We start from the raw sequence: 17785 nt of genomic DNA on the forward strand, positions 1-17785 counted from the left end.
CAGGAGGAGAAAGTTGTTTGGTGTGAGGCTGCTGGAGGCCTGGAGCAGGCTGCCCAGAGAGGTTGTGGAGAGCTTCCAGCCCCCCCTGGGCACTGTGCTGCTGGGCAAGCTGCTGGGGGAGCCCTGCTGGAGCAGGAGGGCTGGAGGGGATGATCTGCAGGGGTCAAAGCCTTGGAGCAGGCTGCACAGAGAGGTTGTGGAGAGATTCCAAACCCCCTGGGCACTGTGTTGCTGGGCAAGCTGCTGGGGGAGCCCTGCTGGAGCAGGAGGGCTGGCAGGGTGGGGGGTTATGATCTGCAGGGGGTCAAAGCCTTGGAGCAGGCTGCCCAGAGAGGTTGTGGAGAGCTTCCAGCCCCCCTGGGCACTGTGCTGCTGGGCAAGCTGCTGGGGGAGCCCTGCTGGAGCAGGAAGGCTGGGGGGGGATGATCTGCAGGGGTCAAAGCCTCAGAGCAGACTGCCCAGAGAGGTTGTGGAGTCTCCTTCTGTGGAGAGCTTCCAACCCCCCACTGGGCACTGTGCTGCTGGGCAAGCTGCTGGGGGTGCCCAGCAGGAGGGCTGGGGGGAGATGATCTGCAGGGGTCCCTTCCCACCCCACCACGCTGGGATTCTGTGGCAGACTGGGTAGATAACTTCCTGAGCAGAGGCAGCTGAGCAGGGCTGTGCTGGGGCTCAGGCAGTGCCCTGTCCCGGCCGGGGGGCAGCAAGTGCAGGGGGAAGGAGCCCTGAGGCCGGGCTGGGGCTGGCAAGGACACACGGAGAGGCAGGGGGTGGCTGCAGCATTGTTTTATTGCAAGGGCAGCAAAAGAGGCACTGGAGGCAGAGGAGTGGGGCAGAGGCAGGCAGCTTGTGCCTCCCTGCAGGCTTCCACAGAGGTCTTTGGGCAGAACTTCTCCAGGTGGGAGCAGGAAGTGCCCAGAGGGGCAGTGGCCAACACCTGGCTGGTGGCAGGGGCGAGGAAGAGGTGGAACAGATGAGGAAGGACAGAAGGAGTGCAGCTGATGGAGATGCTGTAACTCCACTGTGTCAAGTGGAAGCCTTGGGTGCTCTGCCCCTTGCTGAGCAGCTCAGGGCAGGGTCAGCAGTGGGTCAGGGCTTTGCCAGGCATCCTTTGGCCAAGGGTCACTGCAGCAGGGTCTAGCAGGGCCCACAGCTCCCACGGCGGAGCCTGTTGAACCGGTAGGAGGAAGGGCTGCAGAGGCCAGAACCAAGGGATCTGCCATAGCCATACAGACCCCCAGAGCCATACAGACCCCCAGAGCCATACAGACCCCCAAAGCCCAGGGAAGAGCCTCCAGAGCCATACAGACCCCCAAAGCCCAGGGAAGAGCCTCCAGAGCCATACAGACCCCCAAAGCCCAGGGAAGAGCCCCCAGAGCCATACAGACCCCCAAAGCCCAGGGAAGAGCCTCCTGAGCCATATAGACCCCTGTAGCCCAGGGAGGAGCTCCCAGAGCCATACAGACCCCCAAAGCCCAGGGAGGAGCTCCCAGAGCCATACAGACCCCCAAAGCCCAGGGAGGAGCCCCCAGAGCCATACAGACCCCCAAAGCCCAGGGAGGAGCCTCCAGAGGGCCCAAGGAAGGGAGCTCCAGAGGATCCCACAACAGAGCTCTGAGGGAAGGAGCTGAGGATGGGGCCAGGGAAGGTGACCACGACTGGAGGAGGCTGGATCAGGGCGCTGGAGTCAGGGCACTGCCGCACGCAGGGCTGGTTGCAGCTGTCAGCCAGGGGCTGGGGGCAGCTGATGCCAGAGGCAGGAGCGGAGCACAGGTCGTAGCAGGACATCTTGCAGCGGTGGAGGGCAGCCTGAAAGAGTTGGGTTTAGCATTATTGACACACAGAGGACACAGCTGCAGAGCCTGGCTGCAGAGCAGGGAGCTTTGGAGGACCCCAATTCACCCCTGCCTGCCAGGAAGGGAAGCTGAGGCAGAGCAGCAGAAATGGTTTGCTGAGGAGCTTTGGTGACTCAGAGCATCAGCAAGGACTGACTGGGGACTGACTCCCAGAGGGCTGTTTAGGCAGAGTTTCATCACTCTTCCTCCTTCCCACTGCTCCCCTTTATGCTGAGCCCTGTCAGAGAAAGGATTAGAAGCCATTGCCTGCCCAGATTTGCTCTGGGAATGCTTTGCTGAGCCCATTACAGGGAATTGCTCAGCCCCAGCTTCCCGACACTCAATCAGGGCTCTGAGCTATTCCTGACCAGCTCAGCAACACAATGGTCTGAGGCTGGCCTCTGAAAGCTTCTGAAGAAGTCTCACCACAAATGATCTGCTCACATTGACATGAAACCCCCCAGGGCTTCACCTGGCAGCTCCTGGGGTTCCCTTCAGGATTCCCTAACCCCTTTCAGCCTCTCTCTCTCTTTCTCTCTCTCTCTCTTCAATGAATTTCTTACAGAGCACTTCCAACACCTCTCAGTTCCTCTCTGTCTCACCCACTCCAAGCCAGAGCCTGATGCCTGGAGAAGCTTCTTGAGTGCTCTGCAATAAGCTGCAGGCACTCCCAGAATGGTTTGGCTTGGAAGAGACCTTCAGGATCGACCCCAGCCATGGCCTAAGTCTGGCCCAAGCCTGGTGCTAAACCCCAGCCCTATAATGGGAGGTCCTTTTCTCAGCTCAGCATTTCCCTGTGAGCCCTGAAGATTCCAACTTTCCCATTTCCAGTGTCCCACAGAGAGAGAGAGGAGAGGAAGCCAGCTGGGATGAGTGCCCCACATTCCTGCAGCTAAGGATGAGCTGGAACAGGCTGCCCAGAGAGGTGGGAGATGCCCCATGGCTGGCACCAGCCCAGCTCAGCTTGCTTGGGGCTCTGAGCAACCTGTTCCAGTTGGGAATGTCCCTGCTGGCTGCAGGGTGGGGTTGGACTGGATGACTTTGGAAGGTCATCATAGTATCATAGGATCAGTCAGGGTTGGAAGGGACCACAAGGCTCAGCCAGTTCCAACCCCCCTGCCATGGGCAGGGACACCCCACACTAGATCAGGCTGCCCAGAGCCTCAGCCAGCCTGGGCTTAAACACCTCCAGGGACAGAGCCCCAACCACCTCCCTGCACAACCCATCCCAGGGCTTCACCACTCTCATGGGGAAGAACTTCCTCCTCCCCTCCAGCCTGAATCTCCCCACCTCCAGCTTCATTCCATTCCCCCCCAGTCCTATCACTGTCTGAGATCCTGAGCAGTCCCTCCCCAGCCTTCCTGGAGCCCCCTGCAGAGCCTGGAAGGTCACAATGAGGTCACCTCAGAGCCTTCTCTTCTCCAGACTGAACAGCCCCAGCTCCTTCAGTCTGTCCTCACAGCAGAGCAGCTCCAGCCCTCTGCTCATCCTCCTGGCTCTGCTCTGGACACCTTCCAGCCCCTCCAGATCCCTCTTGTCCTAGGGGCTCCAGAGCTGGAGGCAGGACTCCAGGTGGGGTCTCCCCAGAGCTGAGCAGAGGGGGAGAATCACCTCCCTTGCCCTGCTGGCCACACTTCTGCTGCTGCAGCCCAGGCTCTGCTTGGCTTTCTGGGCTGCAAGTGCAGACTGAGAGCTCCTGGTGAGCTTCTCCTCCCCCAGCACCCCCAAGGCTCTCTCCTCAGGGCTGCTATCCAGCCAGTCCCTGCCCAGCCTGGATTTGTGCCTGGGATTGCCTCCAGCCAGCTTCAGGACCCTGCCCTTGGTCTTGTTGAACCTCCTGAGGTTGGCTTGTGCCCAGCTCTGCAGCCTGCCCAGCTCCCCCTGGATGGATCCCTTCCCTCCAGCCTGCCCAGCTCCCTCTGGCTGGATCCCTTTCCTCCAGCCTGCCCAGCTCCCTCTGGCTGGATCCCTCCCCTCCAGCCTGTCCAGCTCCCTCTGGCTGGATCCCTTCCCTCCAGCCTGTCCAGCTCCCTCTGGCTGGATCCCTTCCCTCCAGCCTGTCCATGTCTCTCTGGCTGGATCCCTTCCCTCCAGCCCATCTGCTGCACCACACAGCTTGGTGTCATAGGTCCTTTCCAACCTAGAGCCTTCTGCCTGAAATCTTCTGCCGTACCAAGAGGCTTTGACAGCAAAGAGCAGCCCTGAAGGCCTCCAAGAGCAGCTGCCCACAACACCTCAGATCCTTTCAGGGGAGAAGGTAAATCTCACCAAAGCTTTACCCACTGAGCCCCTAGTGGAAGCCCCAGTGCCAGGCCAGAGTGCAGAGCAAAAAGCTCTGCCAGCAGCTGCAGAGAGCAGGCAGAGACTCACCCAGATGTGCCGAGGAGAAGGAGCGAAGAGAAGATGTTGGAGGGGCCCTGAGCGCAGAGAGCTTTTATACAGCTCAGCTTGCCTGGGGGGGGAGAGGCTCACCCCGTGGGGGTGGATCCCATGTGTTGAGGCAGCACATTTTTGGGGATTGATAGCTCTGCAACGTGATGAAATTGGTTTGGGCTCCCTGTTTGTGCTCCCAGCCAGCGCCCGGAGCCAGGGGGTGGCATCAGCCCAGCTGCTGTCACCTGAGAGAGGGATGTGGAGCACGAGAGCATCTCTCACCCCAAACCTATGATTCATGGCAGGAGCAGCACCTCTCTGTCCTCCCTGGAGTTTCACCACACACAGACACTCTCATCCCTTCTGGAAACTCACTGAGCTCCTGCTGCAAGCTTGCTGAGCCCTTTCTGGAAGCTTTCTGAGCCCTTGCTGGAAGCTTTCTGAGCCCCTTCTGGAAGCTTTCTGAGCCCTTTCTGGAAGCTCTCTGAGCCCCTGCTGGAAGCTCTCTGAGCCCCTGCTGGAAGCTTTCTGAGCTCCTTCTGGAAGCTTTCTGAGCCCCTTCTGGAAGCTTTCTGAGCCCCTTCTGGAAGCTTTCTGAGTTCCTTCTGGAAGCTTTCTGAGCTCCTTCTAGAAGCTTTCTGAACCCCTTCTGGAAGCTCTCTGAGCCCCTGCTGGAAGCTTTCTGAGCTCCTGCTGGAAACTTTCTGAGCTTCTTCTGGAAGGTTTCTAAACCCTTTCTGCTTCTGGAATGTTTCTGAGCCCTTTCTGGAAGCTTTCTAAACCACTTCTGGTTCTGGAAGATTTCTGAGCTCCTTCTGGAAGCTTTCTGAGCCCTTTCTGGAAGCTTTCTAAACGCCTTCTGGTTCTGGAAGCTTTCTGAGCTCCTTCTGGAAGCTTTCTGAGCCCTTTCTGGAAGCTTTCTGAGCTCCTTCTGGAAGGTTCCTAAACCCCTTCTAGTTCTGGAAGCTCTCTGAGCCCTTTCTGGAAGCTTTCTGAGCTTCTTCTGGAAGCTTTCTAAACCCCTTCTGAAAGCTTTCCGAGCTCCTTCTGGAAGTTTTCTGAGTCCTTTCTGGAAGCTTTCTGAGCTTCTGGAAGGTTTCTAAACCCCTTCTGGTTCTGGAAGCTTTTTGAGTCCTTTCTGGAAGCTTTCTGAGCCCTTTCTGGAAGCTTTTCAAAACAGTCCCCAAACAAACACCCAAGAAGTGGTGGTCAGGTTTCCAGAGAGCAGCTGAGAGCCTACCTGGGAATACTCAAACCTCTCTCAGCTTTCAGAGGATTCCTCTTCCTGAAGTTTCCTTGGATTCCTAACTTGCTCCACAGCCCCTGACCCTGGTCTACAACTGACCACAGAATCATGGAATGGGTTGGAAGGGACCCCAAAGACCATCCAGTTCCAATCCCCCTCCCCCCATGGGCACCTTCCCAAAGCAGCTTGAACCCCACCAGTGAGTCCTGGTGGTTCCTTATGAGCCAGCAGTGAGCACTTGCAGCCCAGAGAGCAAATCACATCCTGGGCTGCAGCAAGAGAAGTGTGGCCAGCAGGTCAAAGGAGGAGATTCTGCCCCTCTGCTCCACTCTGCTGAGCCCACAGCTGGAGCTCTGTGTCCAGCTCTGGAGCCTCTGTGCCAGGAAGGATCTGGAGGGGCTGGAAGGTGTCCAGAGGAGGACCACGAGGAGGAGCAGAGGGCTGGAGCTGCTCTGCTGTGAGGACAGCCTGAGGGAGTTGGGGTTGTGCAGGCTGGAGAGGAGAAGGCTCCCAGGAGAGCTTCTTGTGGCCTTCCAGGATCTGCAGGGGGCTGCAAGGAAGCTGGGGAGGGACTTTTGAGGGTGTCAGGGAGGGAGAAGACTGGGGGGGATGGAGCAGCACTGGAAGTGGGGAGATTGAGATTGGCTGTGAGGAAGAAGTTGTTGCCCAGGAGGGTGGTGAGAGCCTGGCCCAGGCTGCCCAGGGGGGTGCTGGAAGCCTCAGCTCTGGAGGTGTTTGCAGCCAGGCTGGAGGTGGCTGTGAGCAGCCTGCCCTGGGGTGAGCTGCCCCTGGGCATGGCAGGGGGGTTGGAGCTGGCTGAGCCTTGGGGTCTCCTCCAGCCCTGACAATTCCACAGCCAAGGAGGTTTGGACTTCCACCCCCACTTCTGAGGCCACTTAGCTGAACCCTTTCAGCCCTCTGGGAATTTCTCCTCCTGACTCCTGCCCTGACTCCTCACCTTGCTGCTGCTCCTGGCCCTTTTCCACCTTGCCTGGGGTAAAACTGGAGTCAAAACTGCTCAGAATGCTTCCTTCCACCAGCCCAGGTTGACTCAAGGCCTCATCCAGCCAACACCTCCAGGGAGGGGGCAGCCACAGCCCCCCCTGGGCAGCCTGTTCCAGTGTCTCACTCTCAGGGATTCCTTCCTCATCTCCAGTCTCAACCTGTCCCCTCCTCAAGCTTCAACCCATTGCCTCTCATCCCACCACAAGAAGACCTTGCAAGCAGTCCCTTGCAGGACCATCTCTCAGCAGAGGGCAATTAAGCCTTGGGAGTGCACTGGGAAAGGTCACTGCTGGCTTCTGCTGAGGTTCCTCTCCCTGTTTGGGCCGTTGCTGCCACACACTCTCATTATGCTGCTTACCACCACAATTACCACTGCAATTATCCCTCAGAACACAGATTACTGCCCAATTATGAGCTTCCCCGAAGCTGCAGACACATCCAGAGCTCTCCTGACCTCCTGCAGGGAGCAGAAGCCTCCCAGAGCTTTCACAAGGACATTCCAAGGGATTTCTGCATCCCTCAGGAGCCTCCATCAGCAGCTGCTGTGTCACAGCTGGGCCTGGATGGGTGCACCCCACGATTAGGAGAGGTTGGTCACCTCGAGGGAGGGATGCTAAAGGTCACCTGGCCCTGTCCTGGGAGCACTTCCTGGCTTTTAACACCCCTGGCACCTTCTTTTCATTGGAGTTTGGGTTTCAGGCACACATTGGTCCCAAAGCAGACAGCAACCACTGGCCAAGAGAAGCCCCTCCAGGCTGCAGTGGGGTCTGTCTTCATCCTGGCAGGGCTGGAATCCCTTTCAGTAGCCACAGAAACATAGCATCATGGAGTGGTTCAGGTTGGAAGGGAGCTCAGGGATCATCTCCTCCAACCCCCTGCCATGCCCAGGGCCACCTCTCAGCCAGACTCAGCTGCTCAGGATCTCTTCCAGCCTGGCCTTGAACACCCCCAGGCAGGAGCAGAGAGGATTTGGCTTCCCAGGTCCTGGCTCCACCTTTTAGTGCCAATCTTTGAGTTATCTTCTGGCCTGGCCAGACTCAGCTCTTCCTAACCTTCCTTCTTTGCACCAAACAACCTCCCCCTGGCATAGCTGCACCCAGAGTGGTGGAGCAGAGCCTCAGAAGCAGGGGTTCACAGAACCTCAGCGTGGCTCAGGAGGGAAGGGAGCTCAGAGCTCATCTCCTCCAACTCTCTGCCCTGCCAAGGGACACCTTTCAACCAGACTCAGCTGCTCAGGGCCTCATCCAGCCTGGCCTTGAACACCCCCAGGCAGGAGGCAGCCACAGCCTCCCTGGGCAGCCTGTGCCAGAGCCTCCCCACCCTGGCACTGCAGAACTTCTTCCTCAGCTCCACTCTCACCCTGCTCTGCCTCAGCTCCAAACCATCTCCCCTTGGCCTGGCTCAGACACCCTCATGAAAAGTCCTTCTGCAGCCTTCAGGCCCTGGCAGGCAGCTCTGAGGTCCCCCTGGAGCCTTCTCCTCTCCATGCTGCCCACTCCCAGCTCCCTCAGCCTGTCCTCACAGCAGAGATGTCTAAGACCCTCAGAGCAGAGCCACCTGAGACCCTCAGACCAGAGCCACCTGAGACCCTCAGAGCAGAGCCACTCTGTCTGCAGCTATCCTGCTGACGGCACCAAGAGACCCTTAGCTGGGCAGAGGCAGTGACTGTCCTGCTGCCATCCTACTTCTGCAGGGCTCTGCCATCAATCAGTCAATCACTTCTCTCCCTCCCCTGGCACCAATGGGATGCCAAAAGGACTCATTCCCCACGTACAGCCTGGAGGTGATGAGGAGCTGTGAGGTGGAGCAGGCAGCTCAAGGCTCTGTGTGGGCTGCAACGCCAAATTCAGCACTTTGAGGAGCTGCCTGGCCTGCAATCCGGGGCTGGTATCTAATTAGGAGCTCACGTGGAGGGTGCCTGAGACCCCCCCAGGGCAATCAGCAGAGCTATATAAGAGCTCCCTGCTTTGAGGCTTTCCATCATCCACTTCTCTCCTCTCCTCTCCTCGCCTCCCTGAGCTGGGTAAGTCAACCTTCTCTCCAAGCTGCTCTCAGCTAGCCAGGACCAAGCCCTCCCCAGGAGGCTGCCAGGGACCTGGAGGTGATCTGCTGCTGCAAACCTTTGGTTTCTCGTTCTCCAGCAGCCCCCCCACCCCAAAGAAGGGCTGCAGCAGAGGGGGAAAGCAAAGCAGCTTTGGATGCTCAGCTTGTGACCCTTCCCTGCTTCGCTCCCTGAGTGTTTGGTGCTGAGGGGCAGGGGGCGGCAGGGGACTTGGTTAGGGGGAAGAGCAGCAGGAAATGTGTTTGCCGGCGCCCTGCTGGGCTGCTCCTGCCCAGCCCGAGAGCTGAGACCCCTGCAGGGCTGACAGCAGTGTTTTACAGGCTGCCCTCCACCGCTGCAAGATGTCCTGCTACGACCTGTGCTCCGCTCCTGCCTCTGGCATCAGCTGCCCCCAGCCCCTGGCTGACAGCTGCAACCAGCCCTGCGTGCGGCAGTGCCCTGACTCCAGCGCCCTGATCCAGCCTCCTCCAGTCGTGGTCACCTTCCCTGGCCCCATCCTCAGCTCCTTCCCTCAGAGCTCTGTTGTGGGATCCTCTGGAGCTCCCTTCCTTGGGCCCTCTGGAGGCTCCTCCCTGGGCTTTGGGGGTCTGTATGGCTCTGGGAGCTCCTCCCTGGGCTTTGGGGGTCTGTATGGCTCTGGAGGCTCCTCCCTGGGCTTTGGAGGTCTGTATGGCTCTGGAGGCTCTTCCCTGGGCTACAGAGGTCTATATGGCTCTGGAGGCTCCTCCCTGGGCTTTGGGGGTCTGTATGGCTCTGGAGGCTCTTCCCTGGGCTTTGGGGGTCTGTATGGCTCTGGGGGTCTGTATGGCTCTGGGGGTCTGTATGGCTCTGGAGGCTCTTCCCTGGGCTTTGGGGGTCTGTATGGCTCTGGAGGCTCTTCCCTGGGCTTTGGGGGTCTGTATGGCTCTGGGGGTCTGTATGGCTATGGCAGATCCCTTGGTTCTGGCCTCTGCAGCCCTTCCTCCTACCGGTTCAACAGGCTCCGCCGTGGGAGCTGTGGGCCCTGCTAGACCCTGCAGCAGCAGCAGCAGCAGCAGCAGCAGCCCAAAGCAGCTCTGACCCCACCAGGCAGTCGTGATGGTTCCACAGCTAAGGAGGTCTGGACTTCCACCTCTACTTCTGGGACCACTTAGCTGAGCTCCTTCAACCCTTTTGGAGCTTCTCCTCTCGACTCCTGCTCTGACTTCCCACCTCGCTGCCTCTCCTGCCACGGTTCCACACTGCCTGGGGTGAAACTGGAGCCCAAACTGCTCAGCACTGCTCCTGTTTGCTCAGATCCAAGACAGGGAACCAGGAAGAAGGCAAAACCACCAATCCCATGTGACTGGAGGACGTTGTTGTGCTTCTTGCTGATCCTGAAAGCGTTTTCCTTCCCTCACTGTCATTAAAAGCTTATTGCATCAAAGCTGCCCTGTCCTGGTCTCCTTTTCCCACAGTTTTCCCTCTGCTGTTTGCCTCAGGAGGGGTCAAACCTGTGCAGCCCCTCAGCAGCAGCCTGGGACTAGCAATGTGCTGCCCCAAAACACCAAGGGGCAGCAAGCCCTTGGCCTTCCTTCCGTGTGGAAGGAGCTGCTGTGCTCTGCTCCTCCCCATTTAGGTAGCTCTGGAAGGATTTGGCCTCTTGGTTTTGTGCCTCCCCTGGGTCCAGATCAGTAGCAGGTAATGAACCAGGAGGTTTAAGACTCTCCCCTAGCCCTTGGTTCCTCTCTTTGATCCCCAGGTCCTCACTCAACTCCTTCAGCTCTGTCCTCAGCAAGAGCCTCTGCAGGGACCTGGATTCACCTCCTGGCAAAGCCTTAAGGAAACTTCTCTGGGCCAGGCAATGGAAGCTTTAAACCCAAAGTGTGGGCACTGATCTTCCTCTCTAAGCATGGTTTCATGGCCATGGTGGGGCTAGGGCTGAGGGGTTGGGCTGGGATGACCCTCCAGGTCCTTTCCAACCAGAAATGGTTCCATGGCTCTATTCAGTCTCAGCTGTGGAAGCTTCTGTGGCATGGAAAACCAAGGGGGATCCAAGGGTGACCAAGACAGAGCTGCCCCCCAGGGCTCCCCCAGCTGTGCCAGGCAGAGCAGCTGGAGCAGAGAGAGCTTTTGGTGCCTCAGAAGCTCCTAAAGTAGAAGAAGTCTTGACCCTGATCACAATCCTCACCCAGCTCCCCCCCTGCCCCCTTGGTGCTGTGTGCCCCCAGTCCTGCTGCAGGGCAGGTCCCCCCCACAGAAGCCTTCCTCTTCAGCAGCTCTTCATCCTTCTCATCTAGAGGGTCCCTCAGGGCCACTTCTCACTTCTGAAGGGTTCTTCACCTGGCTTGCAGCTGCTCCAACCCTCTCCCTCTCAGCAGCTCCACACCAACAGCTTCCACCACGCTCCCCCCCCAGCTCCTGGCACACCTCAGGGCCCCCCCCCCCCCCAGGGCCTGGTCCCCACTCTGCTCTCCACAACCTGCTTTGCATCCAGCCCTGGCTGAGCAGCCACCTCTGCTCCTGCTGTGAGCAGCAAAGGCCTTCAGTGGCTCATTATGGGGTGGAAAGGGTTGCTGTGGCTTCTGCCCAAACATCACCTCAGGCTTTAACCCAAGCCAGCTGATGGGGGGGGGGGGGAGGCTTCCTGCTCCCCAAGCTGTGCCCTGGGTTCAGCCTGGGTGATGTCTCTGGTGCTTGAGCCATCCCAGCTGTGATCTGGCAGCCTGAGTCTGGCCACAGAACCATCTGGGTTGGAAAAGCCCTTTGAGATCATTGAGTCCAACCCTTCTGCAACTCTACCAAGCCTGGAGCTAAGCCATGGCCCTCAGCACCACAGCTCTGCAGCTTCAAAACCCCTCCAGGGCTGGGGACTCCACCACCTCCCTGGGCAGCCTGGGCCAGGCTTGGAGAACCCTTTCAGGGAAGAAGTTTCTTCTGCTGCCTTCTGTGCTGAGCTCCAGGGGGACAATCACCAGTGGTGGCCCCCAGGGATCAGAGCTGGGCCCCATGCTGTTCAATATCTTCATTGATGATCTGGAGGAAGGGATGGAGTCCATCAGCAGTGAGTTTGCAGATGGCACCAAGCTGGGGGCAGGAGTGGAGCTGGTAGAGGCCAGGAGAGCTCTGCAGAGGGCCCTGGCCAGGCTGGGCAGAGGGGCAGAGGCCAAGGGCAGGAGGTTGAACACATCCAAGTGCCAGGGGCTGCACATTGGCCACAGCAACCCCAGGCAGTGCCACAGGCTGGGGGCAGAGTGGCTGAGAGCAGCCAGGCAGAGAGGGACCTGGGGGGAGTGGTTGAGAGTAAGCTGAACAGGAGCCAGCAGTGTGCCCAGGGGGCCAAGAAGGCCAAGGGCAGCCTGGCCTGCAGCAGGCAGAGTGTGGCCAGCAGGAGCAGGGAGCTCATCCTGCCCTGTGCTCAGCACTGCTGAGGCCACTCCTGAAGTCCTGTGTCCAGTTCTGGGCTCCTCAGGTCAGGAAGGAGGTTGAGCTGCTGGAAGGTGTCCAGAGAAGGGCAACAAAGCTGGGGAGGGGTCTGGGGCACAGCCCTGTGAGGAGAGGCTGAGGGAGCTGGGGTTGCTTAGCCTGGAGAGGAGGAGGCTCAGGGGAGACCTTCTTGCTCTCTGCAACTCCCTGCAGGGAGGCTGTAGCCAGGTGGGGGTTGGGCTCTTCTCCCAGGCACCCAGCACCAGAACAAGAGGCCACAGCCTCAAGCTGTGCCAGGGGAGGTTTAGGCTGGATGTTGGGAAGAAAGTCTTCCCAGCAAGAGAGATTGGCCCTGGGGATGTGCTGCCCAGGGTGGTGGTGAAGTCCCCATCCCTGGAGGTGTCTGGGAAGAGCCTGGATGAGGCCCTTGGTGCCATGGTTGAGTTGCTCAGATGGTGCTGAGTGGGAGGTTGGACTGGATGATCTCTGAGGTCTTTTCCAACCTGGTTAATTCTATTCTATTCTATTCTATTCTATTCTATTCTATTCTATTCTATTCTATTCTATTCTATTCTATTCTATTCTATTCCATTCCATCCTATCCCATCCCATCCCATCCCAACCTACCCCATCCTAACCTACTCTCTGCCTGCTGCTGCTGGCCACACTGTGGCTGAGCCAGGCCAGGCTGCTGGTGACCTTCTTGGCCACCTGGGCACCCCCTGGCTCATGCCCAGCTGCTCTCAGCCAGCCCTGCCAGGGGGTCCTTTTCCACTGGGCAGTTCCCAGCCACTGCTTCAAGCCTGCAGCCTCCATGGGGCTGCTGGGAGCCAGCACTTGGCCTGGTTGAACCTCAGCCACGAGGCTGCAGGCTGTCCCCACTCACAGGGGAGCAGAGTTGGACACCCAGGGCAGTAAAACAAAACACCAAGACTAGAAGCTGATTTGTTTGATGCAGAGCAGAATCAGTTTAATGAGAAATCAAACTTCCCAGGGCAGCTTTGAGAACATCAGGAGCCTGGAGCAGAGGTGCAGGCAGCTCCTCCAGCCCTGCTCTTCCGTGCTTGGGCTGTGAGCTGCCCTGCACAGGACACAGAGGTGGAGAGAAAAGCCCCAGGGGCAGAGGGTGAAGAAGCCAAGAGCTGTGTGCTGCCAGCCCCACAGTGCTGGGGGGTGGCAAGGACCAGGACTATTCCCAACAGCTGCTGGGGGTCAGGATTGTGTCTCCCTGCCCCCACTTAATCCTTCCTCAGGGGTTGCTCCTGGCTCTGCCTAGCAGGGCCAGCAGCTGCCACGGCCATACCTGCTGCTGGACCACAAGTAGGGGCTGCAGTAGCTGGAGCCTAAGGATTTGCCATAGCCAGAGAGACCTCCATAGCCCCAGCAGCCATAGCCCCCCAGGCCCCCATAGCCCAGGGAGCCATAGCCCCCATAGCCCAGGGAGCCATAGCCCAGGGAGCCATAGCCCCCATAGCCCCCCAGACGCCCATAGCCCCCAGAGGAGCCCAGCACAGGAGCTCCAGCAGATCCCACCACTGACTCCTGGGGGAAGGAGCTGAGGATGGGGCCAGGGAAGGTGACCACCACCGGAGGGGGCTGGATCAGGGCGCTGGAGTCAGGGCACTGCCGCACGCAGGGCTGGTTGCAGCTGTCAGCCAGGGGCTGGGGGCGGCTGAGGCCGCAGGCAGAGGTGGGGCACAGCTCGTAGCAGGACATCCTGGAGGGCTGGAGGTGAGCTGCAGCACACAACGAGACACAAAGTCAGCAGGAGAGCTCTGGAGCTCGGCCGCCCGGGCTAGGGTCGTTCAGTTGCCAGGGCTGCAGCACTCTGCCTCCTCTCCAGCAGCTCTGCTCAGCCACCCCTCTCCCCCCTCCCCCTCCCCGGCAGCCAGCACTGCCCAGGGCCACACGGAGTGCTCAGCACTTCCATGCTCTCATCCCTAATGTCTGACACCTGGCTCCCTCTGAGAAGCAGCTCCTAGCTTGGAAGCAACCTCAGAGATCCTCTGCTCCAACCTCCTGCCATGGGCAGGGGCAGCTCTCAGCTGCACTCAGCTGCTCAAGGCAGCCACAGCCTCCCTGGGCAGCCTGGGGCTGAGGCTCCCTGGGCAGCCTGGGGCTGAGGCTCCCTGGGCAGCCTGGGGCAGAGCCTCCCTGGGCAGCCTGGGGCAGAGCCTCCCTGGGCAGCCTGGGCCAGAGGCTCCCTGGGCAGCCTGGGCCAGAGGCTCCCTGGGCAGCCTGGGGCTGAGGCTCCCTGGGCAGCCTGGGGCTGAGGCTCCCTGGGCAGCCTGGGGCAGAGCCTCCCTGGGCAGCCTGGGGCAGAGCCTCCCTGGGCAGCCTGGGGCAGAGCCTCCCTGGGCAGCCTGGGCCAGAGGCTCCCTGGGCAGCCTGGGGCTGAGCCTCCCTGGGCAGCCTGGGGCTGAGCCTCCTCACCCTCCTTCAGCTTCTCCTTCAGCTCCAGTCCAACCCTGCTCTGCCTCAGCTCCAAACCCTTCCCCCTTGGCCTGGCTCAGACCCCCTCGTGCAAAGTCCCTCTGCAGCCTTCCTGCAGGATCCCTTCAGCTCCTGGCAGGCAGCTCTGAGGTCCCCCCTGGAGCCTTCTCCTCTCCAGCCTTCCCACCCCCAGCTCCCTCAGCCTGTCCTCATAGCTCAGCCTCTCTGTAGCCTCCTCTGGATTCTCTCCCCCAGCTCTGTGGCCTCCTTCTGCTGGGGACACCAGAGCTGGAGCAGTATCCAGGTGGGGTCTCAGCAGAGTAGAGCCTATCCCAACCTCCACTAAAGCCAGCAGCAGAGAGAGAGAGAGATTGGAAGTCCAGGAGGGATCCCACAGGGAGGTACTCACCTGTCTCCCAGAGCTGAGCAGAGCAGGGAAGGTGGAATGAGGAGCCCTGAGCTGGGAGAGCTTTTATAGAGCTCCCCAGAGGAGGGAGGATCACCTGAGGTACAGTTTGCCTGGGATCCCCTAGGAGGTGTCCACCTCTGAATCCCATGGGATCCCATTCAGAGGAATCCCATGCCTGGCTCTGAAAGCCTGCTCCCTCCCCAGCACCCTGCAGAGAACTTGGATGCCTTTGTGGCCAGCAAACTGGAGCCTGAGAGACCAAGGTGAGTTTGGCCAAGGCAGTTGGATGAGTCAGGAGCAGAGCCTGGGTTTGGGTTCAGCAGGTGGGGATGGAGGTTTTTACAGGCATTAATTACAGCAGCTGCCTCTTCCCACCCATCCCAACGGTGCTGAGGGTTGCAGGAATGACAGATTACAGCCTGGCCACTGCCTGGGGGCGGTGGGGAAGCCACTTAACAAGGCAATAAAGGGCAGGGGATGGCTTTGTTATCCTAATCCCCACCCACTCAGCCACACCGCGGGACACAGCCTGGAAAATTGCACCAGAAGTAACATTTCAGTCCCTCGGCAGAAGAGGCCAAACCCGACCTGGCTCTGAGCTCCTTTCAAGGAGCTGGGGAGAGCCAGAAGGTTGTTCCCTCAGCCTTCCCTTCTCCAGACTAAACCTCCCCAGCTGCTCCTCCCCAGCCCTGTGCTTCAGACCCTTCCCCAGCTCCTCCCCAGCCCTGTGCTCCAACCCCTTCCCCAGCTCCTCCCCAGCCCTGTGCTCCAACCCCTTCCCCAGCTCCTCCAGAGGGACTCTGCATGAGGGGGGTCTGAGACAGGCCAAGGGGAGATGGTTTGGAGCTGAGGCAGAGCAGGGTGAGAGTGGAGCTGAGGGAGAAGTTCTGCAGTCCCAGGGTGGGGAGGCTCTGCCCAGGCTGCCCAGAGAGGCTCTGGCCCAGGCTGCCCAGGGAGGCTCTGCCCAGGCTGCCCAGGGAGGCTCTGCCCCAGGCTGCCCAGGGAGCCTCTGGCCCCAGGCTGCCCAAGGAGGCTCTGGCCCAGGCTGCCCAGGGAGGCTCTGCCCAGGCTGCCCAGGGAGGCTCTGCCCAGGCTGCCCAGGGAGGCTCTGCCCCAGGCTGCCCAGGGAGCCTCTGGCCCCATGCTGCCCAGGGAGGCTCTGCCCCACGCTGCCCAGGGAGGCTTGTGGCTGCCTCCTGCCTGGGGATGCTCAAGGCCAGGCTGGATGAAGCAGCTGAGTCTGGCTGAGAGGTGTCCCTGGGCAGGGCAGAAGGTTGGAGCAGGTCTCTGAGCTCCCTTCCACCTCCAGGATTCTATGAGCTCGGAGGGAGAGCATCAACCAGGATGGAGAAGAGCAATAAAGAAGCCACCTTGAGAGAGGAGCAGAGCAGAAAGAGGCTTACCCAAGTGAGCAGGAGCCCAGGAGGGTGCTTGGGAGAGCTGTGAGGGAGCAGATCCAGGAGGGTGCTTGGGAGAGCTGTGAGGGAGCAGAGCTTTTATAGCGCAGGAGCTGGAGGCGAAGCACAGGGAGGCCACGGCCCTGATGCAATCCTTGGTGCTCCTTGGTGGAGTTTGTGGGGTGGCTAATAAAGACCTAACCACTGCCTGAGCTTCTGGAGAATTCTTTCATCTGGTGGAAAATGAGCCCCTGGCAGCCTTCCAGCCACTGCCTTGCAGTGACAACAGGAAGGGCCAAGCCAGCTCCTCCTGTGCCCACCCAGCGCCTGCAGCGTGGCCCCTGGGCTCAGCAGGATCCCAGAGTGCTGTCAGGACAGGGTTTGGGGTTGAGGACCTGGAATTCACACCAGGACAGCAGTTACAGAGCATCTCTGTAGTAAGCAGGAGGCCTGGGGGGAGGTTCCTGCAGGGTTTAGCTTCCAGGAGTGCCTGACATCGGCTGCAGAGGGGAGGATGCAGCTCAGGAGCACCCAGGGACCCTCTGGTGCCACAATGGGAAGGTGCCAGAAGTGTTCTGCCTTGCTGGCTTTGGCTCTCAGGAGTCCCTGACCCCCTGGGAGGGTTGCTGCTGGGAGGCTCAGGTATAGCCCTGTGCTGAGCTAGGAGTTCGTGCCAAGAGGGCACAATCCCCAGCTGGGAATCCCCAAGCCAAGGGCTGGCTCCTCCCTCCCCTTCAACAGTTGTCTTCTCCTAACACCACCAATTATCTGCAGATTCTGAGGTGGGATCCTCAGCCTTTGAAGTGGTTTTGGAAGGGTTTGTTTTGGCCAAGGAGATGCTCAGGCTTCCAGCACACCAAACCTTCGTGCTGCAACCCAAACCCCCCCCCGGGGCTGCAACCCACCCATCATGGGCTGAGCACACATCTGACAGGGAGATGAAAGGCAGGGACCTGGGTTTAGCAACGGTGCAGTGACATCAGGTCCAAACATGACAGCCAAGGTGTTTTGTGTCCTGGCTGTAATCAAGCTCATGGCTGCACACTTGGAATTCTGCACCTTCAGCACCTTCAGGTTTCTCCAGTGCAGCAGTGCAGAAGGCAACAGAAACTCTCCAGCCCTCAAGCTCAGGCTTGGTGTGGCTCTGAGCAGCCTGGTCTGGCTGGGGATGGCCCTGCTGACTGCAGGGGGGGCTGGGGGGCTTGGGGAGGTCATGGAATTGGTTTGGTTGGAAGAGGCCTCTGAGGTCACCAACCAGCAGCCTGGCATCACCATGGCCCCCAGTGCCATGGCCGCAGGGTGCTGGAACCCCTCCAGGGCTGGGGACTCCACCACCTCCCTGGGCAGCCTGGGCCAGGCCCTGAGCACTCTTGCAGGACAGAGTGTGGCTCAGCTCACAAAGGTTAGGGCAGAGCAGTGCTCAGGAAGCTCTTCCTCTGGAGCTGAGGACAGAGTGGGGCTCAGCTCACAAAGGTTAGGACAGAGCAGTGCTCAGGAAGCTCTTCCTCTGGGGCTGAGAACAGAGTGGGGCTCAGCTCACAAAGGTTAGGGCAGAGCAGTGCTCAGGAAGCTCTTCCTCTGGGGCTGAGGACAGAGTGGAGCTCAGCTCACAAAGGTTAGGGCAGAGCAATGCTCAGGAAGCT

At 59.7% G+C, this 17785-nt stretch overlaps 3 protein-coding genes across 4 annotated transcripts; 1 reads left to right on the forward strand and 2 right to left on the reverse strand.

Moving 5' to 3' along the window:
- Window positions 1-767: 767 nt before the first annotated feature.
- LOC137457202 (scale keratin-like) lies at window positions 768-4309 on the reverse strand. Its single transcript, XM_068169026.1, has 2 exons — window positions 4204-4309; window positions 768-1806 (listed from the first exon to the last, which is right to left on the reverse strand). The coding sequence occupies exon 2, from the start codon at window positions 1783-1785 to the stop codon at window positions 1135-1137; it is 651 nt and encodes a 216-aa protein (XP_068025127.1). The 5' UTR covers window positions 1786-1806; window positions 4204-4309; the 3' UTR covers window positions 768-1134.
- Window positions 4310-8421: 4112 nt separating this feature from the next.
- On the forward strand, window positions 8422-9924 carry LOC137457195 (scale keratin-like). Its single transcript, XM_068169019.1, has 2 exons — window positions 8422-8480; window positions 8840-9924. The coding sequence occupies exon 2, from the start codon at window positions 8861-8863 to the stop codon at window positions 9527-9529; it is 669 nt and encodes a 222-aa protein (XP_068025120.1). The 5' UTR covers window positions 8422-8480; window positions 8840-8860; the 3' UTR covers window positions 9530-9924.
- Window positions 9925-12847: 2923 nt separating this feature from the next.
- Window positions 12848-16253, reverse strand: LOC137457204 (scale keratin-like). 2 transcript variants are annotated; one of them, XM_068169029.1, is made up of 2 exons: window positions 16149-16253; window positions 12848-13639 (listed from the first exon to the last, which is right to left on the reverse strand). In XM_068169029.1, exon 2 carries the CDS (start codon window positions 13617-13619, stop codon window positions 13176-13178), a length of 444 nt encoding a protein of 147 aa, XP_068025130.1. In that variant the 5' UTR covers window positions 13620-13639; window positions 16149-16253; the 3' UTR covers window positions 12848-13175. The 2 variants fall into 2 exon arrangements, with proteins under 2 accessions (XP_068025130.1, XP_068025129.1); XM_068169028.1 differs by lacking the exon at window positions 16149-16253 and adding an exon at window positions 14746-14908.
- Window positions 16254-17785: the final 1532 nt, after the last annotated feature.

This window comes from Melanerpes formicivorus, unplaced genomic scaffold (genome assembly GCF_026170545.1).
Source record: "Melanerpes formicivorus ecotype bairdi unplaced genomic scaffold, bMelFor1.0.p_v2 SCAF_164, whole genome shotgun sequence".
Lineage (NCBI taxonomy): Eukaryota > Metazoa > Chordata > Aves > Piciformes > Picidae > Melanerpes > Melanerpes formicivorus.

Bases quoted from the DNA above. Each gene is read 5' to 3' on its own strand.
- LOC137457204 (XM_068169028.1), bottom strand. From the start codon at position 14,893: ATGGGATTCAGAGGTGGACACCTCCTAGGGGATCCCAGGCAAACTGTA. The intron at 13,640-14,745 runs GTGAGTACCTCC...TGTGTGCTGCAG, and splicing joins TGCTCAGCTCTGGGAGACAG to CTCACCTCCAGCCCTCCAGG.
- LOC137457195 (XM_068169019.1), top strand. From the start codon at position 8,861: ATGTCCTGCTACGACCTGTGCTCCGCTCCTGCCTCTGGCATCAGCTGC.
- LOC137457202 (XM_068169026.1), bottom strand. From the start codon at position 1,785: ATGTCCTGCTACGACCTGTGCTCCGCTCCTGCCTCTGGCATCAGCTGC.